Source organism: Gymnoscopelus microlampas, assembly GCF_963454915.1.
Source record: "Gymnoscopelus microlampas genome assembly, chromosome: 5".
NCBI lineage: Eukaryota > Metazoa > Chordata > Actinopteri > Myctophiformes > Myctophidae > Gymnoscopelus > Gymnoscopelus microlampas.
The window spans coordinates 27,689,307-27,716,833 of NC_139942.1; the positions used below are offsets into that span (position 1 = coordinate 27,689,307).

The window sequence follows — 27,527 nt, forward strand, 5'->3', positions numbered from 1 at the left end:
GACCTAAATTAGTCACTATAATGACATATGAAAGATCAATGGAAAGACCTGGTCGAAGCTCAAGCCACACATTTTCTGCACATTAAACTCTCTTGCCTCATGAGCTTACTTGACTCGAGGACCAAGGCCATAGAAGCAACAAGTGAACTCTTCAGCACCACTGAGCACAAGTTCATCAAGCTCCCAAGAGCTCCTCACCTGTCAGGTGAGGAGCTCTTGGGAGCTTGATGAACTTGTGCTTACCTGTCCTTTGCCTTCGAATGTTGAACTGCAGTTGGCACCAGTGAAGGCATGCAAGGCCAGCAGACCTGAAATGTGCTCTTTTGAATTATTTTTGCAGTCAGCTAGTTGCTATTGATCAGTTTATCTCCCATGTCAAAGATAATGTCAACTGTGAATGATTTGGTGTAACAGAGAAGAAGGAAGAAATGTCAGTCTCTGACTCTGATACTTTTGATGTGAGGCATTTTGTTTTGGATACACTTGATATAGATTATCAGCCTCACATCGGTTTCTACATGGAAAATACCCAGTGGTGGTGAGCTATTCCAGAGGAGTGCTATGATGTGCTGAATGCTCTGAAAAATAGCCAAACTCAAAAAGGAGACTGAACATATTCCATCTCAACAATAGATGACTACTTGATCAAATATGCTGAGAATGTGCAGCTTTGTTTTGGACAGACTGAGACCTTTATTGATCCCTGTGGGGAAATACAGGTTTCATAGCAGCAACAGCAGTAAGCATGAAACACGGGATATTCTTTTCCCCCCCATTTTTTTTCCATATCGGCACCACAGTGAGGTAGTCATGTCGACTACAGAGACAACACGAAATACAACATCGGGACAAAACAAAACAGAGACAAGAACAAAATATGACAAATAAGGCACAAGATTGACACAAAGTATACATCAGCAAAAAGGAAAGAAAAAAAAACAAAAATAAAAAACAAACACAAAAGAAATGGAAAAAAATAAAACAAGGTACAGCGGCACAACAAAACTAGCCCATGTTCAAGTTCATATTCTTTACCACTCTTTTTGTCCAACTAGAACATCAGAGTAAACAGATCATTAATTAGGTCAGTCTTTCATCAAGTGCCTGATAATAAAACAGCACTGTGTTCAAATTAAAAGTGCTCCCCCCATTTGGTTGTTGACTCTTCCTTATAGCATTCTATACTGTGCTTTTAGTTAGGCTGAGGTGCTAAGTCATCATAGCTTATGGTCCCCCCCATCCACACCCACACTTTCCATGTATCTCTCCCATTTACACCACAAAGTACTACTCTTAGGCCTACTAAGATTTCCTCTGATTTTATATGTTAACTATTCCATTACTTTTATTTGTTCCATTAGCTTCCTCCATTTCTGTACACTAGGGCTTAGTTTCTGAAGCCAGTTTTTGGTTATAAGTTTGAGGGCCGTTAATCTTAATATTTGAATAAGGTACTTGACTTCGGTTCTGTCTATCTCCTGTGGTATTTTACCCAACAGAATATATTCGTGACTGATTACCTTAATTTTAAGAACCTGTGTCATTTCCATACCAATATTGTCTTGTCCCAGTACTTTTTCAAGGCAGGACAAAACCAGAAGATATGGCTGTAGTTGGCATGGTTTTCTCCACAGTCTCTCAAACATTTTGGTGTTTCTGATTTTTTAAATTTCACTAATTGGACTGGTGTTAGAAAATATCTAGTTTGGCATTTCCATGCATATTCTCGCCAGAACTGAGATGTTCTTCTTGCCATCTTATTTCTCTCAATTCTTCTGGTTTGTTCTGCCTATCCAAGATGTTATATAATGCTGAGATTTGGTGGGGGATAGCACGGGATATTCTCTAAGCAAGTTGGTCTCATTCCAAACGTGAACTCTCTTTTGACTTATGAGGAACTAAAATAACCAAATGATTAAGTTGAGCGTATCATTTTGTGACTTAAGCTGGTGACACGAAGGATCTGGGATGAATGCATGACCGCTGTGGCCCAAGAGTGGTTTTAGTTCATAGTGGGTTGTTAGTAGGCTAATAATTACACCTCTACACTTGTGTCATGTGACATGTCACTGATTGGTCCATGCCTGGTCATACATCCTGCCATTCCTAACCAGGCATAGTGGTAGCCAACAAACAACGCTTTTTCTAATGGCATAAGACCTACAGTAAGTACGTATGACGGACTGGTTTAGTGTCAATATAGGCCAAGAATGATGGCGTCTATCCCCTTTTCAGTGCGCTAGACAAGGGTGGGAACATTAAGCAGTTGCCTGGGCCCATGTTGATAAATCATGCAAGTCATTATCTTAAAGGACAACACAGATAGTCTGAAGGACCCAGCTGCAGTGTTCACCATTAAGAACGGTTACATACATTGTATAGTACTGGAGGTCCTACAGGCAACTGCTTGTGAATGATTGTCAATGGTAGGTTCAGTGGATGTTTAACTGCAAAGTTTCAACAATATTTCACATATTTAAGTCCAGTTTGAGCACTGAATCATTGTGATACAGCTGACTTTCCCTTCAACAAACCAGTGACCTGATCAAACCATCTACCACACCTACCTTCAAACGCATGCACAGGAATCAGTAGTACTTAACAAAGTGCCAGAGGCGAGAGGCCATCTATCCAACAACATTCCAACGGTGTTCTGCACACCTCACCCAACATGAGCACATCTGTAGTCCCCCAGGCTTGGAGAGAAGTCATCAGATGCAAACAGGATCTATCAAATCAGTTGGCAGAAAAGGTTCAGTGCAGATAATCCAGAAACACTGGAATGGCATCGGAATGGTGCTGATGGAATAATGTCTTAATCTCAACAACACTGATCCCTTAGGGTTTAAATGTATGTCTTAATCTCAACAACACTGATCCCTTAGGGTTTAAACTAATCTATGTCAATGGTCACTGAGCAAGAACAATTTCCCCTTTTGCTGCAGAAGGCTACTTACCTTTCATCCGATTATCATCAAATCACTGCATTACATGGCAAGGTACTTGGAGGAGCACACTTTTCTAGTTGTTTAAATTTATAAAAGTGAAGAGCAAAAGCAGATAGTCATTGTGGCAAATCTTTACTTAAGGAGTTGATAGCAGGTTTTTATAACAAAGAGTGTACAGAAACAATGCTGGTCAGTGTATGAACCCACATCAGACCAAGCACTTACAAGTTGCCCCGGAGACCAAACAGTTTGACTAGCATGGCTAGAGATGTTTCTGCACTCTGTGCCATCCTGAGATACAAATGTTTTGTTTAAACTTATACCAAATGTCATCTTGAATCACATACAACACGGAACAGACGGAGCTACACAGAGCGAGAAGGGAAACTGGTCTAACACCCCCCAAACACACAGTTATTTAATTCAGTTGTAAGTAATCGGTGAACTCAGTATAACCATTTCAAGGGTCAGCCATCATCGAAAAAAAAACACAAAACAAAATGTTTTCTTGCACATGCTCAGTAAAGTACCTGAACTTAAATTGTAACCAAACCCCATAAGCAGATGTGTGTGAAGCCTGATTGATTTTTTCTGGTGAAAAGTTATTATACCGAACTGGTCATCTGCTGTTGGTGCCACTGCCAGGTGATGTCACTATGTCGTAATCTATTGGTGGTTTCATTAATCCTTCAAGACCATGATTAATCCTTCAAGACAAGACACTCACCACGGCAGGAGTACTTTATGCTGAGAAAGGAACTTTATTCCAACTTGATAATTAACACTACCTACCCTCTCAACAGTCTCCTAAACAGAGTGAACATGACACTTCCAACACAATATTTGAAAACCCATCCATATAACAAATATAAATACATCTGGGGTTTTCTGAAGATTGTTAAAGCACAGCGAAGCATTTATATAAATAGCTGTGATCTCAAAATCAACACAGCTGATATAAATTAATAACAAAATTAATGCATATAGAGAAAGTAAAACAAAAGAAATAAACATGACCCTTTAAGGCGGTGGCTTCTAAACCTAGTCTACTTTACTCATATCTTCACAGTAGATGCACATTGCCAATCCTGCATATTGGTAACAGAACTTGGGGGTGAAATACAATGAGTGGATTACTGCAAAGCATCAAGTTAAAAAGTACAGCCTAAGAAATTTGATTAACCACTTAAACCCTATATACTTAGTTGACCGGGGTTTCCCAGGGCTCTATAATAGGCTTACTCGTTTTTTCCCCTCTACACCATATGCAGAAAATAGACGATCTACAAGCTCACAACGCTTACGGGCTGAGAGCTTGTAAATGAACCTTTTTTGCAGATCGTTTGCCCCGGAACAGGGATTCTAGGGTTCATGTGGATTAAGATCTGTCCTGTATGTGTTCATGATTCTTGCTGGATTTTATGGAATATTTAAATATTGGCTAATATCGACCAATATTGCAATACCAGTTTCCACCAGTAGGGTTTACCATACACCTGTTATAACAGATAGCAGATTAAAAAACATTGCTTTGTTATGACCCGATTCATTAGCTTACTACACTCTTTTAAGGTAGGTAGGCTTACACAGTTTTTCTACCAACTATCAACGTGTTTGGATCATAATGAATGCGTTATTAGCATGACATCATTACACCGAAATAGTGTAAAATGTGAGATCCTCTTTGAATAAGGTTTACAGACCTTACTTGCCAATGAGCCTGGACATTGGATAAAGTGGCAAAAAACAAACAAACAAAACAAAACTTAAACCCTCTTGCCCCAACTAGCTGGTCTCTTCCTTCCAACTGAGTGAAACAAGATGGGGGGGGGGGGGTAAGATAACATTTACAGAAAGAGAAGACTGGAGTGGGTCATTTGGTGCAATTCATTAAACACAGACTAAAGTCAGTTCAAGTCCCAGCCGTGGTTTATAAATACATAAAGCCCAAAGAGAAGGTTCTCTTTTATTTCCTATGGAAGCCGGGGAAGGAGGGGGGTTATTCCTTTCGTTCCATTCTGAAGAGGGGGGGGCCAAGGGGCAAAACCATTACTCCATGATGGCTCTGTAGATAATGGGCTCAATGTAGTCCTCTCTGTATTTAGAGTTGATGACGCGTTGCCGCTTCGAGCTCTGTTTCACGTCCTTCTGGGTAAAGATTTCGAAACGCATGTTCGATGCCACAGACTGACACACACACACACACACACACACACACACACACACACACACAGAGTTAAGAGTGCCGACTGCTTGTGCTGACTTTTTACCTATGACAAAATTATCCAGAATATGAAGTAAAAACCTTCCTGTTAATTCCACTCAAGAGAGCAAAACTGGACCCCTAAGTGTCTATAAATGGACCCTAAGGGCATATTTTACACAAGTTAGTCCTATGCTGAAAAACACAGCTGATAGACTTTATAGCATGCAATCTCGTCTTAGCACTCGACATTTGAGACAATACTGATAAAAATGAAGCCAGTCTCTGCTTAGCAATAGGAGTATTTGTAAATATTGCAAAATACTGATATAATATCAGTGTGTGGTTGTTTTTAACTATACCATTCGTGACTTGACTCGTTTGGGCAGGTCCTCATCTAGAGTGTAGATATCTTCTCTCTTCACCGAGATCTCTGATCCGTCCTCAAACTCCACCTGAAAGAACAGACACAGCAAAACATACAGCATAGATGAGAAGAGAACAATGAAATGTGCTTACTACGCAAAGGAGCAAGTCCATTTACTTTTGAGGTCTGTGTGTGCGTGTGTGTGTGTTGGGGAGGGGAAGATCACATTACCTGATACATTGGAATGGAGTGAGCTGCTACAAACTTGGCCCCGTATATCAGGCCATCCGTCCAGCGTACCTGGACCACATCACTGACGGCTGGTGGGCCGAGTCGAACACAGTCGCGATTCTGCAAATTTAATTAAATTCATTTGATGAAATTATTATTTCTAAATTGAAATCACGCAATTGTGCAGCATGCAATAAGATGGAAAAGTAATGCTTTGAAGCATTGCAGTGAACCTCAATGTCTTCTGGGAGGAGATTGTCACTGTAGGAGCCATCATCGAACACCACCTCGTAGAAGGTCTGAGTGGTCAGTGCAGTCACGTCACTGTGGTAGTAGCGTCCATTCTTGTATTTACAGATCACCTTTTGGGCCAGTACCAGCTCCTTCATGGATGCTCTGTCACGCTGGAAAACAAAAATCTAATTAACACTTAACCTGTTATCAGTGAGAGGACATTTGGTGATGAATGAAAAACAAACATTATGAATCGGTTATGTTGAGCACTGCGCGTCCCTGATGCATATTATTAAGAAAGGATGCATTAAACTCACAATCGACTCATGCTACCTTATCCTGCTAAAGCTAGGTTATGAACAACACATGTGTTGAAATCATTCCAGTGGACATTGCCATTTTGCGCTCTCAGACACGTTTCAACATAACGGTGATCTGAAGTGTGATTGTCTGTGCCATGATTTAGTAATAAGTTGGCCAAGAAATCATTGCAGGCATTTCTGCTAACAAATCTATCTCTGATGGCCCTCCTTGCCTCAGCCCATGCTCAGCCTACCATGTAGACCAGTATGTCTACATTTCCTGAATCTACCGCTGCTTCTACTTCTGTTATACGTTCTGCTCCATGCTCATACATATACAACATACTAGTATACAGTAGATAATGTATATTATATGCTTGATATACTACTTACGGCTATACTTTATATTTCTATATTTTTCTTTTAATTCAAATTTTATGTGACATTTGCATAGTTTTGAAATTATTTTGTTACATTTTCTGTTCAACATACATTAATGTAACCATAATTTTAAACATTTGAGATCAAATACAAAAAAAACACATTATTGGGGACCCATTTGAATGACCACCAACATCATTGAGAATCATTAAAGATAAATAATATTATATTTGGTCATCCCTCTGTAGTCAGCTATGAAAATGATTGGCCCAGAGGAATTCTTAGCTGTATATGTTTTTTCTAAATTCTTCAGAAAGTTATAGCATCAACACTACAAAGAGTGTGCATCAATTTTTCTAGCTATGAAAACGAAACATGAAAATAAACATTACAGCTGCAGTATTACAAACAATTCCAGTGTAAAGGAAACTGACATTTACAGTGTACATCAGTTGTCTTTGCGTGTCTCCCGATGCCAACAAACAGTTTTCTGTCTTCCCCAATTAGTGAATTAAAGCAGCATGAACATGCACAAAAGTCAGAGAACCCCTGCGGTGCATTAGAGCTAAATAGCTTTGCAGCCTTTACTGTTCTGTCTGGCATACTGACTAAATCAATGGCCATGGTCCAAGATACGCAACAAGTCATGAGAATTGATCTCTGCATGGCTAATTGGCCCAAGCACTTCCTTGCTCATGACTACTGTGGCAGAAAGAGCGAGGGGTCTCAAAAGTGTTTGTCCAATCTTATCCTAAGTGTCAGAGATAGGAAAAATCCTATTATTGTAATTACAGAACAGCAAAACCTAATTCATGGCTGTGTCCTCCTGTCTCACCTCAGACCTCCTGTTTTCTGAAATTGTGTGAAAACAGGCACAAGCAATGCCAGTCATTTGCTTTTGCCTGTATTCACGGTTAAAATGTGCTTCTTACCAACAGCTATCCATTTTATGGCAAATGTGGCACTATGACAAATGTTAGCATAAAACCTTCGATATGTTAGGTTGGGCAAAAAACAGGGGAGAGGAGGGATTGTCATTCTGAAACATGCCCAAACTTGTTCCTATAGCTCTGCTTCCATTAAATATTGTTCACTCAACATCACTGTAAATGAGGGTAACATCAGTGCCTCTTGAGCATAAATTAAGGCTGGAAATTAAACTAAAAAAATATTCACACATTGGTCTATAAATGGGCCATTATGGGTCCATTTGTACACTTTACAAGTTTAAAGTGTTACATCATTTACAACGATTTACGATGGGAAATAATATGAAGTGAACACAGTTACCCAAATGGTCAAATCTGACCAACTTCAATCTGTACCTATTTTTAATCATTGGTTCCATTTTAATTCCCATTAGCTCCTCTCAGCAGCCCCACCCCCACTTCACTGTGTCTGTGGCTCAAAGAAAGACACTGTTCCCAGCACAACAGGCATCATATAATTGCATATGGTACCATGTTAGAAAGAGAGAAATAAAGGGGAACTGAAAGGGGCCAGTACCTCTGGTATGGCGGGTGTTCTGTGTCTGTGGCAAGTGATGAAGACGATGAAGGGCCAGTCGTCTGGATACATGAGGACTCCCGCCGCCTGAGCACAGGTGGGGTGGAATGCTGTGGAGCAGCGTCCATGGGAGCACTGGACACAGCAGCCCGTCACCTCCCTCGTCATGCGCTTCCTGCAATACGAACACTTCTACGAGGAGGGAGGAAGCGAGACAGAGGAGAGAGGAGAAAGGGTCAAGGAAGGAAACGAAGGGTGGAGGTTGGTTGTGCGAGGAATGATGACAGCAATGACAGGTGTTAAATGTCATGGGAGGATCGGTGAGTGGCAAATCAAGGAACAAGGAGGTGAGAAGGTAGTGAGAGGAAATCAAAACAATTTGCTTTCAATGGTGCCGCAATTTCCGACATCATATCTTATTGAAAAGTTGATTCATGCTGGAAAAACACAATGAGATCAAGACCTCTAGTCTAGAACAATGGCAACACGGTCAACCAGAGTGACTGTGAAGTCTTAATATAGCCTCCTGTGCTTTGTTTAGTGCATGACTCATATGGGAGGGAGAGGGAAGTTTGCTGTACAGTGAATACAGTAAGAAACCTTTGTAGGGAACATACATATACATCTTTACCAATGAATTTCCAAAACCTTTCCAGAATATTTAACCCAATTTCCAGGCCTATATAACAATCATTCAGCGTAATAATGAGTCTCTCTCACTCCTATGTGCAATGCCCAAAGACAATAATGAGTCTCTTACTCCTATGTGCAATGCCCAAAGATAGGCAGAGCAGCAAAGATAAAGTATAGCATGGTATAATGGACCCTTCGCTAAGCCCCACCCACTCCACTCTGTGACTGGTGGTGCGGAGTTAGTCACACCCAGGCCTGGCAGCGCCTGGCAAACTTTGCTTCTCACCCATTGACTTGCATGTTAAATGACGGCTTTTCCCCTTAAAAATAATCGATCATTTCAGCAGCAAGAGCTTCAAAATGTCTTCTAAATCTAGTCAACAAAGCCTGCAGTAGGCTATGCACTGGACAAATGTGCATGACATTATTTCAATGAACTAAAAACACGGGAAATGTTAGAGGGAGTAATAGCCATGGATACACGACGGTCGACTGTCTCGACCGTCATGGATGAACTTCAACCTTGTGTTTGCACTTTCTCCATTTACGGCCCGTACATCTACAGAAACGTTCATATTTCAAATATAAAGTGCTTATCCCATGGCCACGGATGTTACATTTATGTACGGGTTCTCAAAAGTATCCGTATTGTTCAATAAAAAGCATTTTAATCTGATCGGTGGGCATTTTCTCCATATGCGTTCAACTAAGCGACCCTATCGGTTGGTAGGTGTTTTGCACTCTGATACATTATAACTCTATGAGAAAATGGCCACCGATCGGATTAAAATGCTTTTTATTGAACAACACAGAATATACGGGTACTTTTGAGAGTCCCGTGCATAATTTTAACATCCGTGGCCATAGCATAAGCAATTTATATTTGAAATCTGAACGTTTATATAGATGTACGGACCGTAAATGGAGAAAGTGCAAACACCAGGTTGAAGTTGATCCATGACTGTAACAGGAGTTTTCATGTACCGCAGGGTAAGAGTAGCAGTTAATAAATAGACGAACAAATGAATGAATATACTTTAACGTGCGGAATTCGAAACAGGCAGCGCTGGGATTCTGAATTGTGTTACGATTACGGTGATTAGTATCATTGACACCACCTGGGCAAGTGAGTCGTGTAATACTTTCCCAACGTTAAGCTGTGTTCAACAACACAGGCACAGCCATAGCCTTCCAGTTTAAGCGCAGATTTCAGCTTGGGAAAAGAACCCTCCAGTTGTGGGTAAGTGGAATCTGTTGCTGGTTCATAGTCACCATTGCGTTATCGTGGTATTCCTGTTCTTGCTATTATGTTGCAAATGATTGTGTGTGTGTGAGAGTGAGTGAGTGAGTGAGTGAGTGAGTGAGTGAGTGAGTGAGTGAGTGAGTGAGTGAGTGAGTGAGTGAGTGAGTGAGTGAGTGAGTGAGTGAGTGAGTGAGTGAGTGAGTGAGTGAGTGAGTGAGTGAGTGAGTGAGTGAGAGAGAGAGAGAGAGAGAGAGAGTGAGAGAGAGAGAGAGATAACATTGACAGCTATGGCAGGTGGCGAAAGTTTGCCAGACCTGTGCCAGGCTAACAACGGTTGCTAAGCTGGCATTGGACAATCGCTTTTGGGGTGGGGTTTAGCGAAGGGTCAATTCCATTCCAAATTTCGTGCCAAATGTACTAACTAAGCATCACGCTGCAGCACGTTGTGAGCTTGTAGATCTGTTCCTTTTTGTCACATCCAGTATACATTAGGCTGCAAACATGCAGCACGTTCAGCGAAAAACTAATTATGTAACATATTTCGTGTAATGTTATACATGTTTTGGAAAATGTTTTTTATTAACAAAATCAATAGCCAAAGACAATGCATAGCCAAATATTTTTCCAGGACCCTTGATAACCTGCTAGTGAGGAGCACCTACCGGCAGGAAGAACTACCTCTTTCCTACTCCTACCACACCCCCCCACTGAAAGGCACCACCCCAGCCATACAAGTAGCACAGTGACAAAGATTGTCCTTCCCGCCTGGCTTCCCTCCCTTTAAAATGATGCACCGCAGTGGATTCAAAACCCTAGATTCCACGGTGGTGCACAGGTAATGTAGTGCCACCTGAGCCGCAGACCAAGTCATTCTAATAATTTCCTTTAACCACACTGAAGCACCAAATGTATGCTAGGTAAAGGGATCCAAAGATGTCCATCATACTTATATCTTGAATCCTTAAGAAATGTCTGACCTGCCTCTCTTCTAAGGAGAGCTACTGTGAGTTACCAAAAATGCATGCCAGAATAGGAATATCCTGATGGGTCTTACCAGTTTGAACCTGGGCAGAGGGATGGAGCTGAGGTCGATTGGACTGCGGTCGGTGATGTTGATGAAGCGAGCCTCCAGTACGGTGATGGCACACAGCACATGGACCCACCTACAGCACAGGAAACAAAAGCAGGATGCTGGGTCCAGGCCACCATGTTTCTAAGACTGGCTCAGTGTTTAGTCTGCAAATTACTGACTGATTCAACTGAAGATCAAAACCTCAACCTCAAACTATTTGCAAAAAAGTCTCAAAATTCACTCTCTCGCTTCTTGATTTTCCTTCAACGTTGCCCTGAACAAATGGTGTAAATTCATATATTTTAGTTCACTGCCTTTACATGAAGAAAAAGATGACCTTCGATATCAAACCGTGTTTGTGAAACTCAACTTTGGGTAGACTAATGGGTCACTGCAAAGTTTATGACTACATTAGCACAAGATGGGTGGTTTACTTCTAGAGGCATTTCCTGTCATTTAGACTGACATTCATTTCAGAACATCCTACATGCACCAAGGAGAGGGAGGCCTCTGCCCAGTGGGTGGGTCTGTAGTAAATTTATGTAAGAGCAAGCATGTGTGCATATAAAAGGGGGGAAAAAAACGTTTAGCCTGAGGGGTTTGTCTGACAGCAAACAGTAGCGGTAGAACAGTCATAGCCCGTGAGGACTGTGCCAAGTGAATGAATGGGTGATAGAGTACTAGGGCTGTCACGATCATGGAATTTGACTTTGACCACAAATTGTCACACTAATAATTGTGATTTAATTGTGTTTTTGACATTAAAACGTATCAATAAAAATTACAATTCTGTTTGCCTTTTAAGCTTTGTAAACTAAAGTTGCACAGGGCAGATATGACAAATAAATTAAATATACCCATAAACAAACAATAATACTTTTCTAAATCCTCGCTTTACAAAAACAGAAACAAAATAAAAACGACTTATTAGGAAGAAAACCAGTAAAAAGGTTAAAAACTAAGAACAGAGAGAAAAAATATATAAAAATAAGGTAGAAAAGGCCAAGGGGAATTAGAATTAGATAGGGAATGCTAGTCTGAAAAGGTGGGTTTTGAGAGTGGTTTTAAACGTGGCGAGGGTGGGGGCAGCTTTGATGTGAGCTGGGAGTTAGTTGCATAGTGAGAGGGCGGCAACTGAGAAGGCCGTCAGCCCAGGTTGGTTTCTTTGAAAAAAAATAAACAAAAATAAAATAGCGGAAATCGCAGATCCTGCTATCTCCGCTATTTTGTTGAAAATGTATGAACATTTTTCAACATGTTTATGCAAAATAATTGCGATTATCTCAAATAATTGCGATTAGGCGATTATGTAACAATTGTGACAGGCCTAGGCCTATATTACAAGACAAACCTTGAAATAGTCTGAAATTCTTCCTGGCAACTTTAGCTTCAATGTACTGGTGAGTTTACAATTGTGCCAATGAAGCACCTCAGTAATGAAAAGGAGGGCGATTACATCGTCTTCATAGTCCACTCCACCACCATCCAGCGTCTCCATTTAGAAAAAAAAAAGGGTGGCAACTGCACCATCTACTGGCACTACTTACTTGTCATTGTTGGCTCTGTGCAGAGCACCACCTCTAAGGGAACACAGACAGCAGTCCTGAGTGGGAAGAAACAGTAATACTTAAAAACAAGTCCAATATTTACACAGAAAATCTTCAGTGTTCATTTAACAGAGTGTAAAAATCTTTTCAATCCGAACATGCCAATATTGTCATCATTATGGCACCCTAGCTTGGCTTAATGGCAGACAGCTTTTGAAGCCATACCTTTGTCACCATTCCAGTGGGTGCTATACTTGTCAATCCAATTATAAGTGTATTTGAATTTCCATTCAATATGCGTGTGGCTCTGCATGATTTTGTTCATTGGACATATTTAACTTAACTCTCAGTTTAGATGGCGTTGAGAGAAAAAAAGGAATCCTACTGGGTCTTGCTTTCAACTGAATGACTAAAAAAAGATCAGTAAATGTAGCTTTAAGCCATGTCTGAAGACATCCGGCATACATCTTGACACAACAATAACTGGCACAGTAACTGACACAATTCCACTATCAATGTTTCATAGACATGAATGTAGCACTGCACCCACATCCATTTCATGGATCTTCAATTCTGATTCTGAATACATTCGAATAAATCTTGGGCTTGGCTTGGTCGAGTCGCATTTTTCCCCACACTGGTTAAAGCAAGGAGGTTAACCAATAGCTCTCATTCTGATGCAATGCACCACCAATGTGTAAATAAGATAACACTTGAATGTTCTTGGATGAAAGCCTGGTGGACATATCTTCCTATTAATGATAGAGCACCCCAGCAAAGTGTGTCAATGACAATAGTTGTTCCGAGTAATCCTTAGAGACCGACAGTCACGGTATATTCACTTTAACAAGCCTCAAACTGGGTAAAAACTATTTTGTGACTCATGAAATAGGAGAGAATACATATTAACCTGGAACTGTGTGATTTTTTGATTTGAGCTAAAAGGCATTATTTTACACTTTGGGCTATTCAAAAATAGCAGATCTACAAGCTCATAGCGCGGCATCGAGTGCCGCGCTATGAGCTTGTAGATCTGCTATTTTTGAAAAATCGTGAAAATGTGTGCAAATCTTTGAATATATATATATAATATATTTTTAAAGCTAACATTTTTAACTCAAATCTTTGCTTCTGGGGGTTCCTGGAACAAAATATTTTGATGGGGGTCCGTGGCCAAATACATATAATTTTGGGGGTCCTTGACATGAAAAAGATTGAGCACCACTGATATAGAAACATACGTTTTTCAGAAAACTGTTGAGATTTAGGAGACATGTAGAATCAGCTTCAGGTCTCAATGGGTTAACAAGCCTCAAACTGGGTAAAAACTATTTTGTGACTCATGAAATAGGAGAGAATACATATTAAGGCCCGAGTTATACTTGCCTATACTCGCCTAGTTGCCCACGCGCATATACTATGCGCGTGGGCAACTAGGCGATCTACAAAATCACAAAGTGTTGCAGCAAGCGTTGTGAGCTTGCAGATCTGTTATTTACGGTAAGCGGCACTAGTGTGCAGGTCTAAATCAGGCCTTGGGCACCGAGTGCCTGTAGTCTAAAACAGAGAGAACAATAATCTCAGGGAAGCACTGCCCTCTGGTGGAGGAGGTGTTAGTGCCAGCTTTCATTCTAAAGGAATTAGACAGAACGATGCTAGGAACGCATGTCCCTCGGGTTATGCAATACCCGTTGTACTCTTGTTGTACGCGTTGTCCGAGTAACCATTGTCTGTCTGTGGCTCTTTTATCCCCATATGGAGATCTCGATATCTGTCTGTGTGTGTCCTTTTTATGCACGCCCATATGTGGGGATCTCTCGAACTGCCCGTCTGTGTTCCTTTTATGCCCATATAAGAAGTTCAGTGTCAGCCCAAATATGCCGTGCCAAAATGTGCATGTTGTAACACCTCAACAAGGCTGGGCTTGAATCATACCATTTGTTAAATCACACAAGAAATAACATGGCTAAACCTAGGCCATATGCTTCACCTGTATTCACCCAAAGACGAGGTACAGTATTTGCTCACATTTGTTCTGCTTCGGGGAATAGAAACTAACATGACCAATTGTTTGATTGTGAAAGGATCATAAGCAACTTAGTCAAAATATCCTTTAATCTCATTACAAACTGAGCGATGAAAGAAAAATCTGTCTTTCACGGCAAAACCCTCCACTTTGATCCATAAACACACATCCAAGTTGAGTAGTTGTTAAGTTGCAAAACCATAATCTCTGATGAAAAACTCGATCTCTTTCTTGGTTCAAACAAAGAAAAATGTGTGTCAGTTATATAAGAATAATGTCAGCGTCATAGAACACACATGGTAGCATAGGGTGCAGGTTTTCCCAAGTGTGAGGGTGGCTACTGAAGCGGTTTATCCATTGCTTGTTTCAGATAGAAGACCAAATTGGTGAGTAGCTTTAGGTTCCACTGCCCTGCACACCACACATACTGTAAATTGTTCTCAAAGATGGCACAGAGCCTTGCAAAAGGACATGAGCATTTGGGGGCATCGTGTGATATGATTTGTAACAGCAATACTGGGCTACAGCAGGGCTGAAGGGCCATTATGTTGGATTAGTGTGAGAAGTGGTTTCTTTTGCAGTTGGTTGGCTGGATCCACAGTTACCATCACCTGAGATTAAACACATTTGTTTGCCATGGATGGAGCACAGCCATGTGTTGACAGTGGAGTCAGATCTTCGAGAAAATAAGTCAAAAAGATTACCCCCTTTGCTACAACAAACTTCAATTCAGGTTCTTTACCTTCCAAGTCAAGTCAACATTCTTATTGCATTTACTAGTCCTTCTGCATAATCAATTAAGACCATTTTCATTCCAACACTGCAGTAGTGTGGCAGGATTTGTGTACCTTGTGTAAAGTGTGCATCAATACCAGCAAGAGAGAACATTAGAAGTGTTATACTGCCCACACTGTAATGTTCCGATCTCATTAAGTAGCATTCTGCTGCCCAACCTGTTGTTTGTTTGTTGCCAATATGATGTAAAATGTCTCACAATAATGGGTGCACGGTACAGGTGACCAAGACCAGTGTTTCTTTGAGAAGAACAAGGGAACTAACCTCCGAAATGGCATTAGCCTCACAGCGTGCACACAGCCAGTCGTCCAACTCCGCCTCCTCACCAGACACTCCATAACAACCTGAGGGGGAAGAGGAAAAATAACATCAGCTATGACTCCTTTTTATCTGTTACAGAAGGTGAAACGGGTATTGTTTCATAGTTGTGTAACTGGTCTTCTTGTGCAGTATTTTGATGGTGGCGAAACAGGATGAAGCGCATTTAGATTGAATGGAACATATTTCCACACAGCTATACAGACCCAGATGTGTTTTAAAGTTTTGTAAATGACATATTTGCATTTAAAATTCAAAACATCAGCATTCCCTAGAAACAGTTAAAGCGGTTTGTTGGGACTGCTGATGAATAGTTTCAAACAGGTAGGACTTAAAGTACCAATTACCAACTTTATTTAAGAAAGATATCAGGAAACTCATTCTCAATAGGTAGCGCTCACAGAAAGAGCTTCCGTGAGAGAACTCCAGCACAATGAACGATGTTTATACTGTATTCTAAAACCAGGGACTCTGCCTAGTTTTCAAAACAAGTAATTAGTGAACCCATTCACGTTGTGAACCAATCAACAATGACATTGAATGTGGTGTTCTAGGCTCAGACGTCTTACCAATGGCAGACAAACAACTGTGACTGTGTCTAAAGCCACAACAACAGAAAAAATAATACGAGTTGGATAGAGGCCAATGTAAACTAGAATAAAAAAAGGAGCAGAATTCAGGAAATGGTGAGAACTTCACAAGCGTGTTGAGTTGAAGACAGACATGGAGCTCAGGGGGGTGGGGCAAAATGTTTCCAAAACATTGTGACTGTTAAAAGTTGGCAACTTCCTTTTGTGGTTACAACTACTGTTAAAACGGATATACTGTAGTGACTGAAAATTGAGCATGTTATTGTGGATTACTTCAACGAAAAGCCAATTACGGTAACGGTACAGTATATGGCAGGGTGGCGCATGACTAAGACATATCACCATGCAAAAATGGATAAGTAAACTATATCTACAAATGCAGCTGTATGGGATATTTAAGAGTAATGTTCTGGTTGAACAGTATTTTAACTCAAGTTAAAATAGCTATCGTTCGATTCAACTTCAGCCACTTCATTGATGGTCCTTACTGGCATGTACACGGACACAACACTGGGAACAGCTGACAAGCCGACTGGTGCCTTCCTCTGTTAGCCGTGGGTTGGAGAGCTGTCCCTCTTCACTCTCATTGGCCTTGCTGCCGTGGCTGTTGAAACACATCTCTGGGATGAGTGGCTTGGACCACTGTCTGCCCCCGGAACGACGCACCACTGTCACACTGGAGCTGTCGTTAGACGCCTCTGACTTTAAGTGAGGAGACGGGAAAGGTTTGTTTATTACCATACACAATACAATAAAAAAATACATCCATTCATTGCCAAACACCTGAACACCATCCACCCATTTTAGACTTGCGTTTCGTGTTAACTGTTAACAAATTCTATAAACAACTGCTGTGGCAGATCTGGCTATCATTTAATTATAAACAGTGATGGCCATAATGGCAATTCATTAAAGAGATATTTATGACTGAGGAGAGGCCTGGCACAGAGCACCTTACCTGGTGATGGGTGTGGAAGAGCAGGCATATGGAGCAGTAGGGGGCCTGCTGGCCCATTAGTCTGTTGTACTCCTTCTCTGCCTGGGGGTCGCTGGAGGGCAGACACTGCCACAGCTGAGTCAGGGGCTTGGCCCACTCCTCCCTCTCCCTACGTCCAGTCTGCACAACCCTAGACACATCTGAAGGATGGAGATTAAGGGAGGGAAATATTCATTATTATAATGGAATAAAAAAAAGAAGGCGGTGGTTGTCAGTAACAAGGGATTTATTATGAATGATATAAACATTTTCCGGCATACCCTCATCACTGGAGATTTCTCTGAGTAGCGGGTGGTAGCGAGACAGTTTGGAGAGCTGAGCCGCCTGCTGTTGCTTATTCACCAGTGACTTGCAGTACGACTGCTCCCCTGACACCTGGTGGACAGAGAGAGGTACAGCAAGAGGAAAGATCACGTTAGCAGAGTCGAGTGTGTGCTTGTTGCAAAGACCTCATTTTGAGGTCTCTACCTGCAGAGTGAGGCATGCTGGGAGCACTGTACAGCTGCGGATTGCTTCTCTGACAAAGGATTTAGGTCCATTTAGTCCCTTGCGGGCCTCACTGGTCACTGGCTAGCACTACTTACATGATGGGTGGGAGTGATCACTTTGGTCTCGCTTTGCTTTTCTTTTCTGATGGAAGTGATGTCCTGAGGGATGACAGTGTCACGATCCAGAAGGCACAAGTGGTTGGTCTGTGGTTTGAACAGCATGATAGCCATATTATCCACAAGGGAAGTTACCTACAAATAAGAATTTGGTATGGCATCTAAGACCAAAGATAGCGTTCTCCAGCACCAGCAGAGTGATGACCACCACCAGGATGACCAAGAAGCGTTGCATTAGCAGCCGTTAGTTACAATGCAGTGCTCTCAGAGATTAGAATACCAACATGCGCCGAAATGCATCAGTACAGTCACCTACAAATACCAAACTTTGGCATAGTAGTTTGTCTCCCTTTTTCATGCGGTGGATGAGGGATGTAATATGGTTACGTCATTAGATATGGCTACCATTAATCAAACTTGCAAATTGTCAGTGGAATATCGCCTGTCAACCCACATCAGACACGACAGCTTCGGCTCATAGTACTTGGGCATGTCAGCACTGATGGGAAATGTAGTTAGTGCATACATGGAACTCAAAGAAATCACTGCGCTGATCATTATGGGCAGAAGGCACTAGTTTATCATCCTCAAACTCTGTACAGCCTCTGGTGTGTAGCAACCCATGTGAGTACCCAGTAACACCACCGGCTAGCATGCTACAAACCCACAACACAAAGAGCATGCAATACTGACAAACTTTGTGTAGCTCATGCATTTTTTATGGAGGGGGAAAAACAATGAACAAATACTAAAACTGAACACACAGAAAACCAACCTTTCGCGTATTCTTCTTGGAGGTGTCCAACTCCATCTTCTTCACCTTCTTCACTTGCGTTTGTGGTGTGTGGGTGGGAGCAGGCATGCTAGGGAGCTCAGCATCAGACACATCCCCCTCTGAATGAGTCTGTGACTCTGTTGACTCTGTTGACTCTGTTGACTCTTTGGACTGTGTCTGATCCTCCTCCTCCTCCTCCACAACCACCTCCTCCTCCTCCTCCTCCTCCGCAACCACCTCCTCCTCATCCTCCGCAACCACCTCCTCAACCACCTCCTCCTCCTCCACTGCTGGACTGTCTGCTTTGGACTGAGTCTGCTCCGCTTTGGACTCTGGCAGTGGCTTGGTCTTCTCGTGGTTTGGACTTTGGACCTGAGGCTGAGGCTGCGTCTGTGCGTGGGACACCGTGTAAGCCTTGTGCTGGAGGTGGCGAGGCTGGTGCTCTCTGGCGTAGCTGTGCACCTGAAGCTGCGTGTGAGCATGCTGCTGGTGGCTCTCCATGGCGTACGTATGTACATGGAGCGCCTCTTTGGGGCTCAGAGTCTTATGAAAGAGCAGACTGGCTACGCCCATTTTGCGGGCAGGCTGAGCCGTGTCTTGGCTCCAGGCTGGTGCCGCGGCTACCGTGAGGTGGCCGTTCCTGTGCCAGGACGGAGAGGAGATGGCCGGTGCTCGGGTTTTGGTGTAGTGAGGGGGACGGGTCGCCTCACCGCTCAAACACCGGCGGAACGGATCCATTAGGGTCAGCTTGGTTGGCGTGACAACCAACTTTGGTGGGCCTGGAAGAACAATTTGGTGTCATTATTGTTGAGGAAGAATGAAAGTTAACATTTCTACATTTCATTCAAGTTGATTTTTGTCCCCATCATCAGAAATAAAAGTTATTAGTCAAAGCCCTTCCAGATATGGTATAATTAGAAACTACCTTTAGTCCTCCGGCAGTCTGGTGATGCAGTACGTGGAGGCATCAGGCTAAGTCTGGGCCTTTTCCCGTACTGCTTCTCCTTCTCATCATCTTCATCCTTAGGAACCACCTCTTCAGGCACCTCCAGACACACCCTGTGTCTCTTGGTTTCAATCCTCTGTGTAGGGCTGTGGGTTCACCAAGCAGAGAGTGCATTAGTTACAAGCAGGTAAGGTTTAATATCGTCCAAGTTTTGTTAACTGATATTATAGTGAGCAGAACTGGGGCTGTCAAATAACACTCAATCACAACAACATCTAATGCAATACATAAATGCTATGCTGAGCATCTAAACACACAAGAATCATTTAAGAACATAAGTTTACCTCTTCCTTTCTCCCTCCTCCACACTTTCCAGGGAGCTGCTGTCACTGTGGCTCGTGATGTCATTAAAGCCCTCCACCAGGAACTCATTGGCCTCCGGGGTGGGCCGCGAGTGGTCAATGGGTGCGTTTTCTCGCCCCTCCATCCACTGCTCGTAGCGCTCCGGTTGAAATTTCTTTACAAACACGTCCATAGAAATCTTCACCATGTCTTTGCGACATGAGCACTGAAGGTGAGAGTGGAGATACAAAGTAATGACCCAAGAACTGAGTGATAGGAGGGTTTTTGGCAATACATTTGTCTTTAACTTATCCACCAGCAAAGAAACTCAGTAGAGCTCTTGATATGTGCTTTTACTTATACTATAATAATCATATAGTATGCCGATGCAAAAGATTGACATTATATTATACTGATATATAATGATATACTGATATGTAAAAACAAGTTTAGTTTCTTGGCAATATAGTTTAAAAGCAGTGAATTCCAATGCGATGAAAAACTTGTGCTCTGGCTGTGTATAATTTAAGGGCCAGATTATTTGATGTGTTAATATAATAAGTACTTCTCTCACCAGTATGGCTAGCTTGCCGTAATCAATCCACCTCTGGGTGGCGAAGTTGGTTGACTCTGCACAGTTGAAGCCATGGTTAAAGCCAGCATGATAGGCATAGGGGAAGGTCACCATGAACTCACCAGCCTCCTGAGTGATCTGATTAAAATAAGACATTAACGAGAATGACATTGCTTGATTAATGTTGGTGTGCAACCACAGCGACAACAGTATACAATCTGTAGCTCTTATATTGTTTGTTATTGTCTCTGCCAGGCCAAAGGCGTGGCCGAGACTATGTTTTCACCCCTGTCCGTCCATGTGTTAATCCGTGTGTCTGTTCATCCAATCGGCGTGAAACTGTGCAGTGTGCACGCATACTCCTTAGAGGCCAAGTAAAGACCGCTGCCCCAGATTTCTCACATCAGCCCGTTATAGAGTCATCAGGAGGTCGATTTTTGCCAACCTCTATAGTCAGGTGATCAAGACGTATCTGTCACATATTACTCTCATATTCCATTCCGATGGAGTTTGTGGGGGTGGCCGTTTTGCACAAAATGCCTCACATCATGAATGCAGCGCCCGATAACTGGAAAACTTTTGCACGCATATTCCCACTATACTACGCCAAGGAAGAACCTCCATCGCAAATTTTTGGTGCCGCTACAAAAGCCCACTTCACCTTTTTCCCTGTAACACTTGAACCGTAGGTTGTACAATAAAAGAAATCCTGGATTCCTTGGATCATGACAATTTATAGGCCTCGTTTGTGCCAGATTACATTTTCTGCCATAGTGCATCTTCCAAACACACTTTTTGCTACTACTCCTACAGATTTTGTCCAAAACTCACACAAATCGGTACACATCATCTCTGGGGTCATGTGATCAAGAACAAGTTTTATTTTTCTGATCCCATTCCAAATGGCTATGACCCACAGTTTGCGTGCTCTGGGTAGGTACCCTGGCCTGGCGGAGACCTGTGCTCCGAGGAGCACATTTCTAGATTTATCTGAAATGTGACCTTGTATGAGAGCTGCAGGCTGTTGACCGTTAAGTGTAATGTACCGCCTGGTGTTCAATGGTTCATGGACCACAGGTGTTAATTTTCCCTCAAGTTTGCCTTGGCAATGCTCACCTAGACTGGCAAGAATCCACAAAAACAATTTTAATCATGTCTGTCACTGATCACAGTCACACATTAACAAAGAATGCAAATTTTCAATAGATGAGCTATCCCAGTCACACCATCTTAAATCTGATTTGTATCAAACGCATCCAAAATCTCTTAGTATGTACAGGTATAGGTATATATATATATATATATATATATATATATATATATATATATATTTTTTTTTTTTTGTTTACATGCATATACAGTATATATAGATACATTTTACATGCATAGAACAATAGCCTTACTAAGATTCAAATGATCTTAATAACTTTCACTTCACTTCCTTGTCAAGACAAGACCTCAATGCAGTGTATAGATAACATTTGTGTGAAGATTTTCTTTTTCAGTGAATCTCTCACACAAACTTTGTTCTTGTAAAAGTTTATATGTGAACTATTTAGGCAACACAAGACAGTGACAATTTTACAGGAGGCATTGATAAGCATCTCACTGCAAAGCATCTCACGGCCAATAAGTTCAAGAGAGGGAACTTATTGGCCAATTAATTTGGAACAAGTATTCGGATATTCCCTTGGAAAATGTGCGGAATGTCCGAAGCTTGAAAAAAGGTATTCGGACAGCACTACTTGTAACAGCGGACATCATGATGACAATATGCACTCTATATGGAGCACAATTGCTAAATATACATTGAGATGATTAAACTATGCCACAGACAACTACTACCATGGCAGGCATGAGGGCATAATGCACATTTACATGTTATTACAAGTTACTCTCCTTTACTTAACACATTTGTATATGATGATACAAACGGATGCGCACGGACGCGCACATGCGTGCGTTTCATTTACGTCCCGGACAGAGCTGGATACCCGGATGTCAAAACATAAATAGTAGGGAAAATACGGATTTCAGAAAGAGGACTGTGTTTCAATGCAGGAAAACACCCCAGCATCATTATATAGTGGCTGATAGAGGGGAAAATGCAAAATATAATATATAAATATTTTAAAATTTAGGCTTCAAGTTACCTAGAATCCCTTTAATTTTTGTTGGGTGTACTTATTGCCAAGTACACTGTAGGGCAATTTATTTTTCCCCTCAACATTTGTGCTCGCTGAGGCCATGGACAAGATGTTTATTCTCATGCATGCCTGTGCAGAAAGCAAATTAATGCCAATGAGGAGCCAAATGGGCATAGTATTATTTTTTCCTTTCCTAGAAAACAACTAAATGACAGAGTCTACACGGAAACGAATTTCACCCACCTGTAAACCTGTGATGTGACAAATAAAACAGATTCGGATAGTATGTACGTTCCAGCTTTGGACGTTTTTGAGGGGATCACTGCCAACTAGTGCCACGTAGGATCCCCATTGTCTGCTGACTGTGGTGTAGGTGAATTTGGGCCTCAACAGTTAACAGTAAATCAAGTGCAAATATTCAGAACTAGTAAATTAATGTACCTTCTCGAAGGGAATGCCATATTTCTTCAGTATAGAGGGAGAGATGAGGGTCATCTTGTGTCTTAGAAAGGCTTCACAGTTCTGGGCACTGCCAGGAAAGAACCCTAGAAGCATTGAGAGAGGGTATTGGTGTTGAGGTCTCAAAAGTCAATAAAATAATCTGATTATTATTATTTTTAAGTCATACCCTGCGCCAGACGCTCCATTCTCTTCCCATGCTCTGGAGGAACACAGTACCTGCAGAGAACAACCCCCTTTAATTTCTACAAAATGCTTTTTGAACTATTTGACAAGAACCTCGGGATGCAAGATATCAAACGTAAATATAAAAGCCTACAGTGGATTAATATCTTGTTATGGGAGACCTAATGCGGAGAGAAGAGTATTTACCAAGACTTGGGTTCTCCAAAGTGTAAGTAGTTGATACTGTACAGGTCCATGTCTTCAGTGTGCCAGGCAAAGGTGGTCTTCCACATGCCAAAGTACAGGTAGGGTGTATTCACTCCCTCAATGGTGATGCCACTGTCATGTTCCACAGTGTCCAGGATGGTGTTCAGGCGAGAAATGTTCCACTCTTTCACATCCTGCATGGAGATTTGCAGGACCAATACGTAATAAATGAGAATGATGATACCAATCAACATGGATATAATCAAGGCTATTAGCTCAGATGTGAAAGCAAATTAAATGTGAGTCATGAACACAACATCTTAATATATAGTGACTGTATGTATACTTTCCACAACAAAAATCCAACTTATGACAACTTACAGCATTATAGAGGCTTCCATTGACATCAGCCCCATAGATGGGAGGGTTAAAGGTCACATTCTTCCAATACTTCCTTTCCAGTTCCTCAAAGTTAGCACAACGTGGGCTGCTGAATCTTCAAAAACAATAACCAACTTTAGTGAATAACTATTGATGAATAAAGCTAACCAGTACTCAGTATTACAATAATAATATAGTAATAATATTACTGAAAAATACAAGCAACCTCCAGCAGGACAAAACACTGATGAATCAACAACAGATACAACGCTTTACAGTTCTACAATATCTGGCATTTCTCACTTGTCACTGTTGGCCATCTTGCGGAACTCACTGACAGTCATAGCCTTCTTCTGGATGTTATACTGCGTGAACAAACCAGACTGACCAGTAACCACCTGCTGAATGGGTGCTGGGATCACCAGGTCCTCGATGTCATTATAGTTATGTCTGGGCTTCCAATCCTTTGGTGGGACAATCTTTGGAATAGAGAATTGTACAGTGATGGGCATGTGATTAGTGACAGTGCAGACCATGTGTTTAGTGAATTGTAAACAATGCAATACAGACATGTGGATTGATGAACAATGTGTGACATGCCAGTTAGCCACTAATGATTAGAATTAAGTAAAAAACTACACGGTAAATCAACCTTTGATGTCTGTTATAAACTGCCATACAACAGTAATTGTAGACATAATGTAGAACACAGTCAAATGATATAAATTGAGAGATCTGCCTATATTTCAAAGAATGACTCAAAGCTGAAGCAGATACTCAAGTTGACTCCATGCTCACTTTGGCCAGGCCTGCTTTGTGCGCTCCCTGGGACTCCATATAGGCGATGTATCGACTGAAGTTCTGGAACTCCTCAACAGTGGGATGAAATGTCATGATGGCCTTGGGGTTCTGAGGGGCTGAATCCGAAGCCATTGCAAATCCCAGTGCCAACCCCTAAAGATCACAAAGAAGCACAGCCCCCCAAAAATCAATGTTATTTCTTAAGTGATCTTTAAATGTACAATGGACCTCATTTCAAATCACCTTTTTATAGATATATTGTTTGTTTTTCACTATTAATAAATATTCAAATAAGTACACCAGTCACATCGTTTTGAGATGAGTAACAATACATTGTAATAAAGTGATAATTAAGCTTATAAACAGAGACAGACAGATTGCAAGTAAAAGTGAAAGCACTTTTTCATTAAATCAAGCAGACAAGCACACATGGTGCGATCTAAAACAGGGTCTACCGTTTTTGCTAAAAACCCAAAATTATGGATACTAGTGTTTTTTACAAACTCAACATGCTTTTTCAATTAGTCAGGTGCACGCATATAACACAACTTATGCTATGATTGCCCCCCTCCCCTACATACACACATATGCCAAAAAGCAGTGGTGGAAAGTAACTAAGCACATACGTACTCAAGTAATGTACTTAAATACACACAAATACACTTTAGAGGTATTCTACTTTAATGGAGTATTTCCAATTTTCAGTACTTTTAGATACACTACTACTACACTACATACACTACACTACACCGCAGAGGCAAATATTGATAAAAAAAAATTGACAACCTTTTACAAAACATGCATTAACCACTGCAGCTGTGTATACATTCTGGCCATTTGAATCTAGCCAATTCTACTTGTAACAGATTGTTACTTGTAACCGAGTGTTTCTACGTTGCAGTATTGATACTTTTACTTAAGTATGTAAGAAATGTGAGTACTTTTCCCACCACTAGCAAAAAGGAACAGCCTTCTCTGATTGGCCAGGCGGAGCGTCTCTTTAACTCGGCCCGAGTTAGCTAGAAACCGTTAGCCAAATACATTTAGCTACCATGCTAACGTTAGCTCGCGTTTCACATTGACCGATAGCTAGCCTGCAAGCATAATACTAGGTTAGGTGTCTCTCAGTCGTGCAATATGAAGTGCACGGCCATAATACATTATGCCATTAAGAATGAGGTTGTCAACGCGTCTTATTTCGTATAAAACGTTCACGAACGAGCTCACGTTAGCTAGCAATGAATGGCTGTGCACGATCGACACCGACTATTACCTGAAAACGTGCAGCATTTAATCTACAGCCCGAATACCAAAACGCTCGCCCCAAAACATAGTCGCCCCGGGCAAATCCGGTGATATTCACCTGGTATTCCTAAACGTAACGTCAGTTAACTATGCCTAAACCTAATCGTATTCCTAAACTTAACCTCAGTAAAGCTATGCCTAACCCTAAACCTTTGTCTAACCTTATTATACTCAGTAAAGCAAATACAAGAACCGCTGGTGCGCGGAAAAAATGGGGCGAGCGTGTTTTGGGGCGATGCTTCCTGGTACCAACTACCAAATCGAACCCATGAAACGTCGATGCTTAAAATGTCAACATGGGGGAAACTTTAGCAGCTAAATGTCCCTCACGTCAACGCTAATTAAATGACTGGTAAATGACATTCCAAAAACATTATCGTTCAATAAACACACTACACAATAGCTCTAGCTTATAGAAGAGCGAAACTAAAACTAGAGAGTCATTTAATATAAGTGACTTGTTGTTGTAGACAAGTCCAGTAAATAGATTCGCCCGCATCCTCGTTAGCTAACGGCAACTAGATAAGATACTCTTGCACCAGTGTTGCCATATTTTTTTTGAGAGAAATAAGCAACCAGGTCTACGAAAACAAGCCAAAAAGAAGCAACATGAGCACTTTAAATCTATATGCATCGGCTATAAAATAGCCGATCTACAAGCTTGTAGATCTGCTATTTTCAAACTCTTGCAATGAAATGTGGAATAATTGGGGGAAAAAAATAAACATTCTAACAACACAAATGCTACCTGCCAAAAAAACATGTTCATGAAAACATTTGAGAACCACCGGTTTAAATTTGGAAGCAAGCCTAAATAAGCAAGTACAATTTAGAAACCCTCATTTTTACAAGCAACTTTACAGAAAAAGAAGCCCAAAGTCGTGTATAATAAGCCGACATGGCAACCCTGCTAGCAGTAGCAGCACAGCTAGCAGGGCTTTTAACGTTCTGCTGGTGGTGAAGATGTAGCCAGACAGCCCATAACGGCCCTTTCCATTGATTGATTACTTTATTACCAGTTTGCAAAAAAGCATAGAAAGTACAGTTCTGTACAAAAGGATGCTAAATGGATTAAAGCCCAAGAAAGCACTATGGCTTGTTTCCATTGGGATCCTGTGTATTCTATTCATCGAAGGCCTGAAAGTAAAGAACATTCCTTACCAACTCTATGCAACTGGTTCAGCGGGTGACACGGTTACGGTCACGGTGTGAATGTCTTGGTATGATCAAAAGTCACACGGCGGTACATCGAAGACAACGTGGATTTCTAATCCAACTGACGGTAACGTTCACTGGATCAGAGTGGTGAACGCGAGCTCCCTGTGTCCTCCATTACTTCTTGTACACATGCGCACGCACGAACGCACCTCCTCCGACCGATGTTGTTTACAACACACACACATCCACACATGGGACATGGAACCATG

At 41.5% G+C, this 27,527-nt stretch overlaps 1 protein-coding gene across 2 annotated transcripts; it reads right to left on the reverse strand.

Moving 5' to 3' along the window:
- Window positions 1-3,063: 3,063 nt before the first annotated feature.
- Window positions 3,064-27,439, reverse strand: kdm4ab (lysine (K)-specific demethylase 4A-b). 2 transcript variants are annotated; one of them, XM_084057946.1, is made up of 23 exons: window positions 27,262-27,439; window positions 24,793-24,948; window positions 24,298-24,473; window positions 23,995-24,109; window positions 23,614-23,807; window positions 23,411-23,460; window positions 23,224-23,327; window positions 20,636-20,773; window positions 20,064-20,287; window positions 19,699-19,865; window positions 18,774-19,552; window positions 17,978-18,085; window positions 17,654-17,768; window positions 17,355-17,533; window positions 16,885-17,098; window positions 15,753-15,832; window positions 12,668-12,723; window positions 11,103-11,211; window positions 8,173-8,364; window positions 5,983-6,153; window positions 5,750-5,869; window positions 5,514-5,606; window positions 3,064-5,135 (listed from the first exon to the last, which is right to left on the reverse strand). In XM_084057946.1, the coding sequence occupies exons 2-23, from the start codon at window positions 24,925-24,927 to the stop codon at window positions 4,998-5,000; spliced, it is 3,657 nt and encodes a 1,218-aa protein (XP_083914072.1). In that variant the 5' UTR covers window positions 24,928-24,948; window positions 27,262-27,439; the 3' UTR covers window positions 3,064-4,997. The 2 variants fall into 2 exon arrangements, with proteins under 2 accessions (XP_083914072.1, XP_083914073.1); XM_084057947.1 differs by lacking the exon at window positions 17,978-18,085.
- Between the last annotated feature and the right edge of the window lie 88 nt (window positions 27,440-27,527).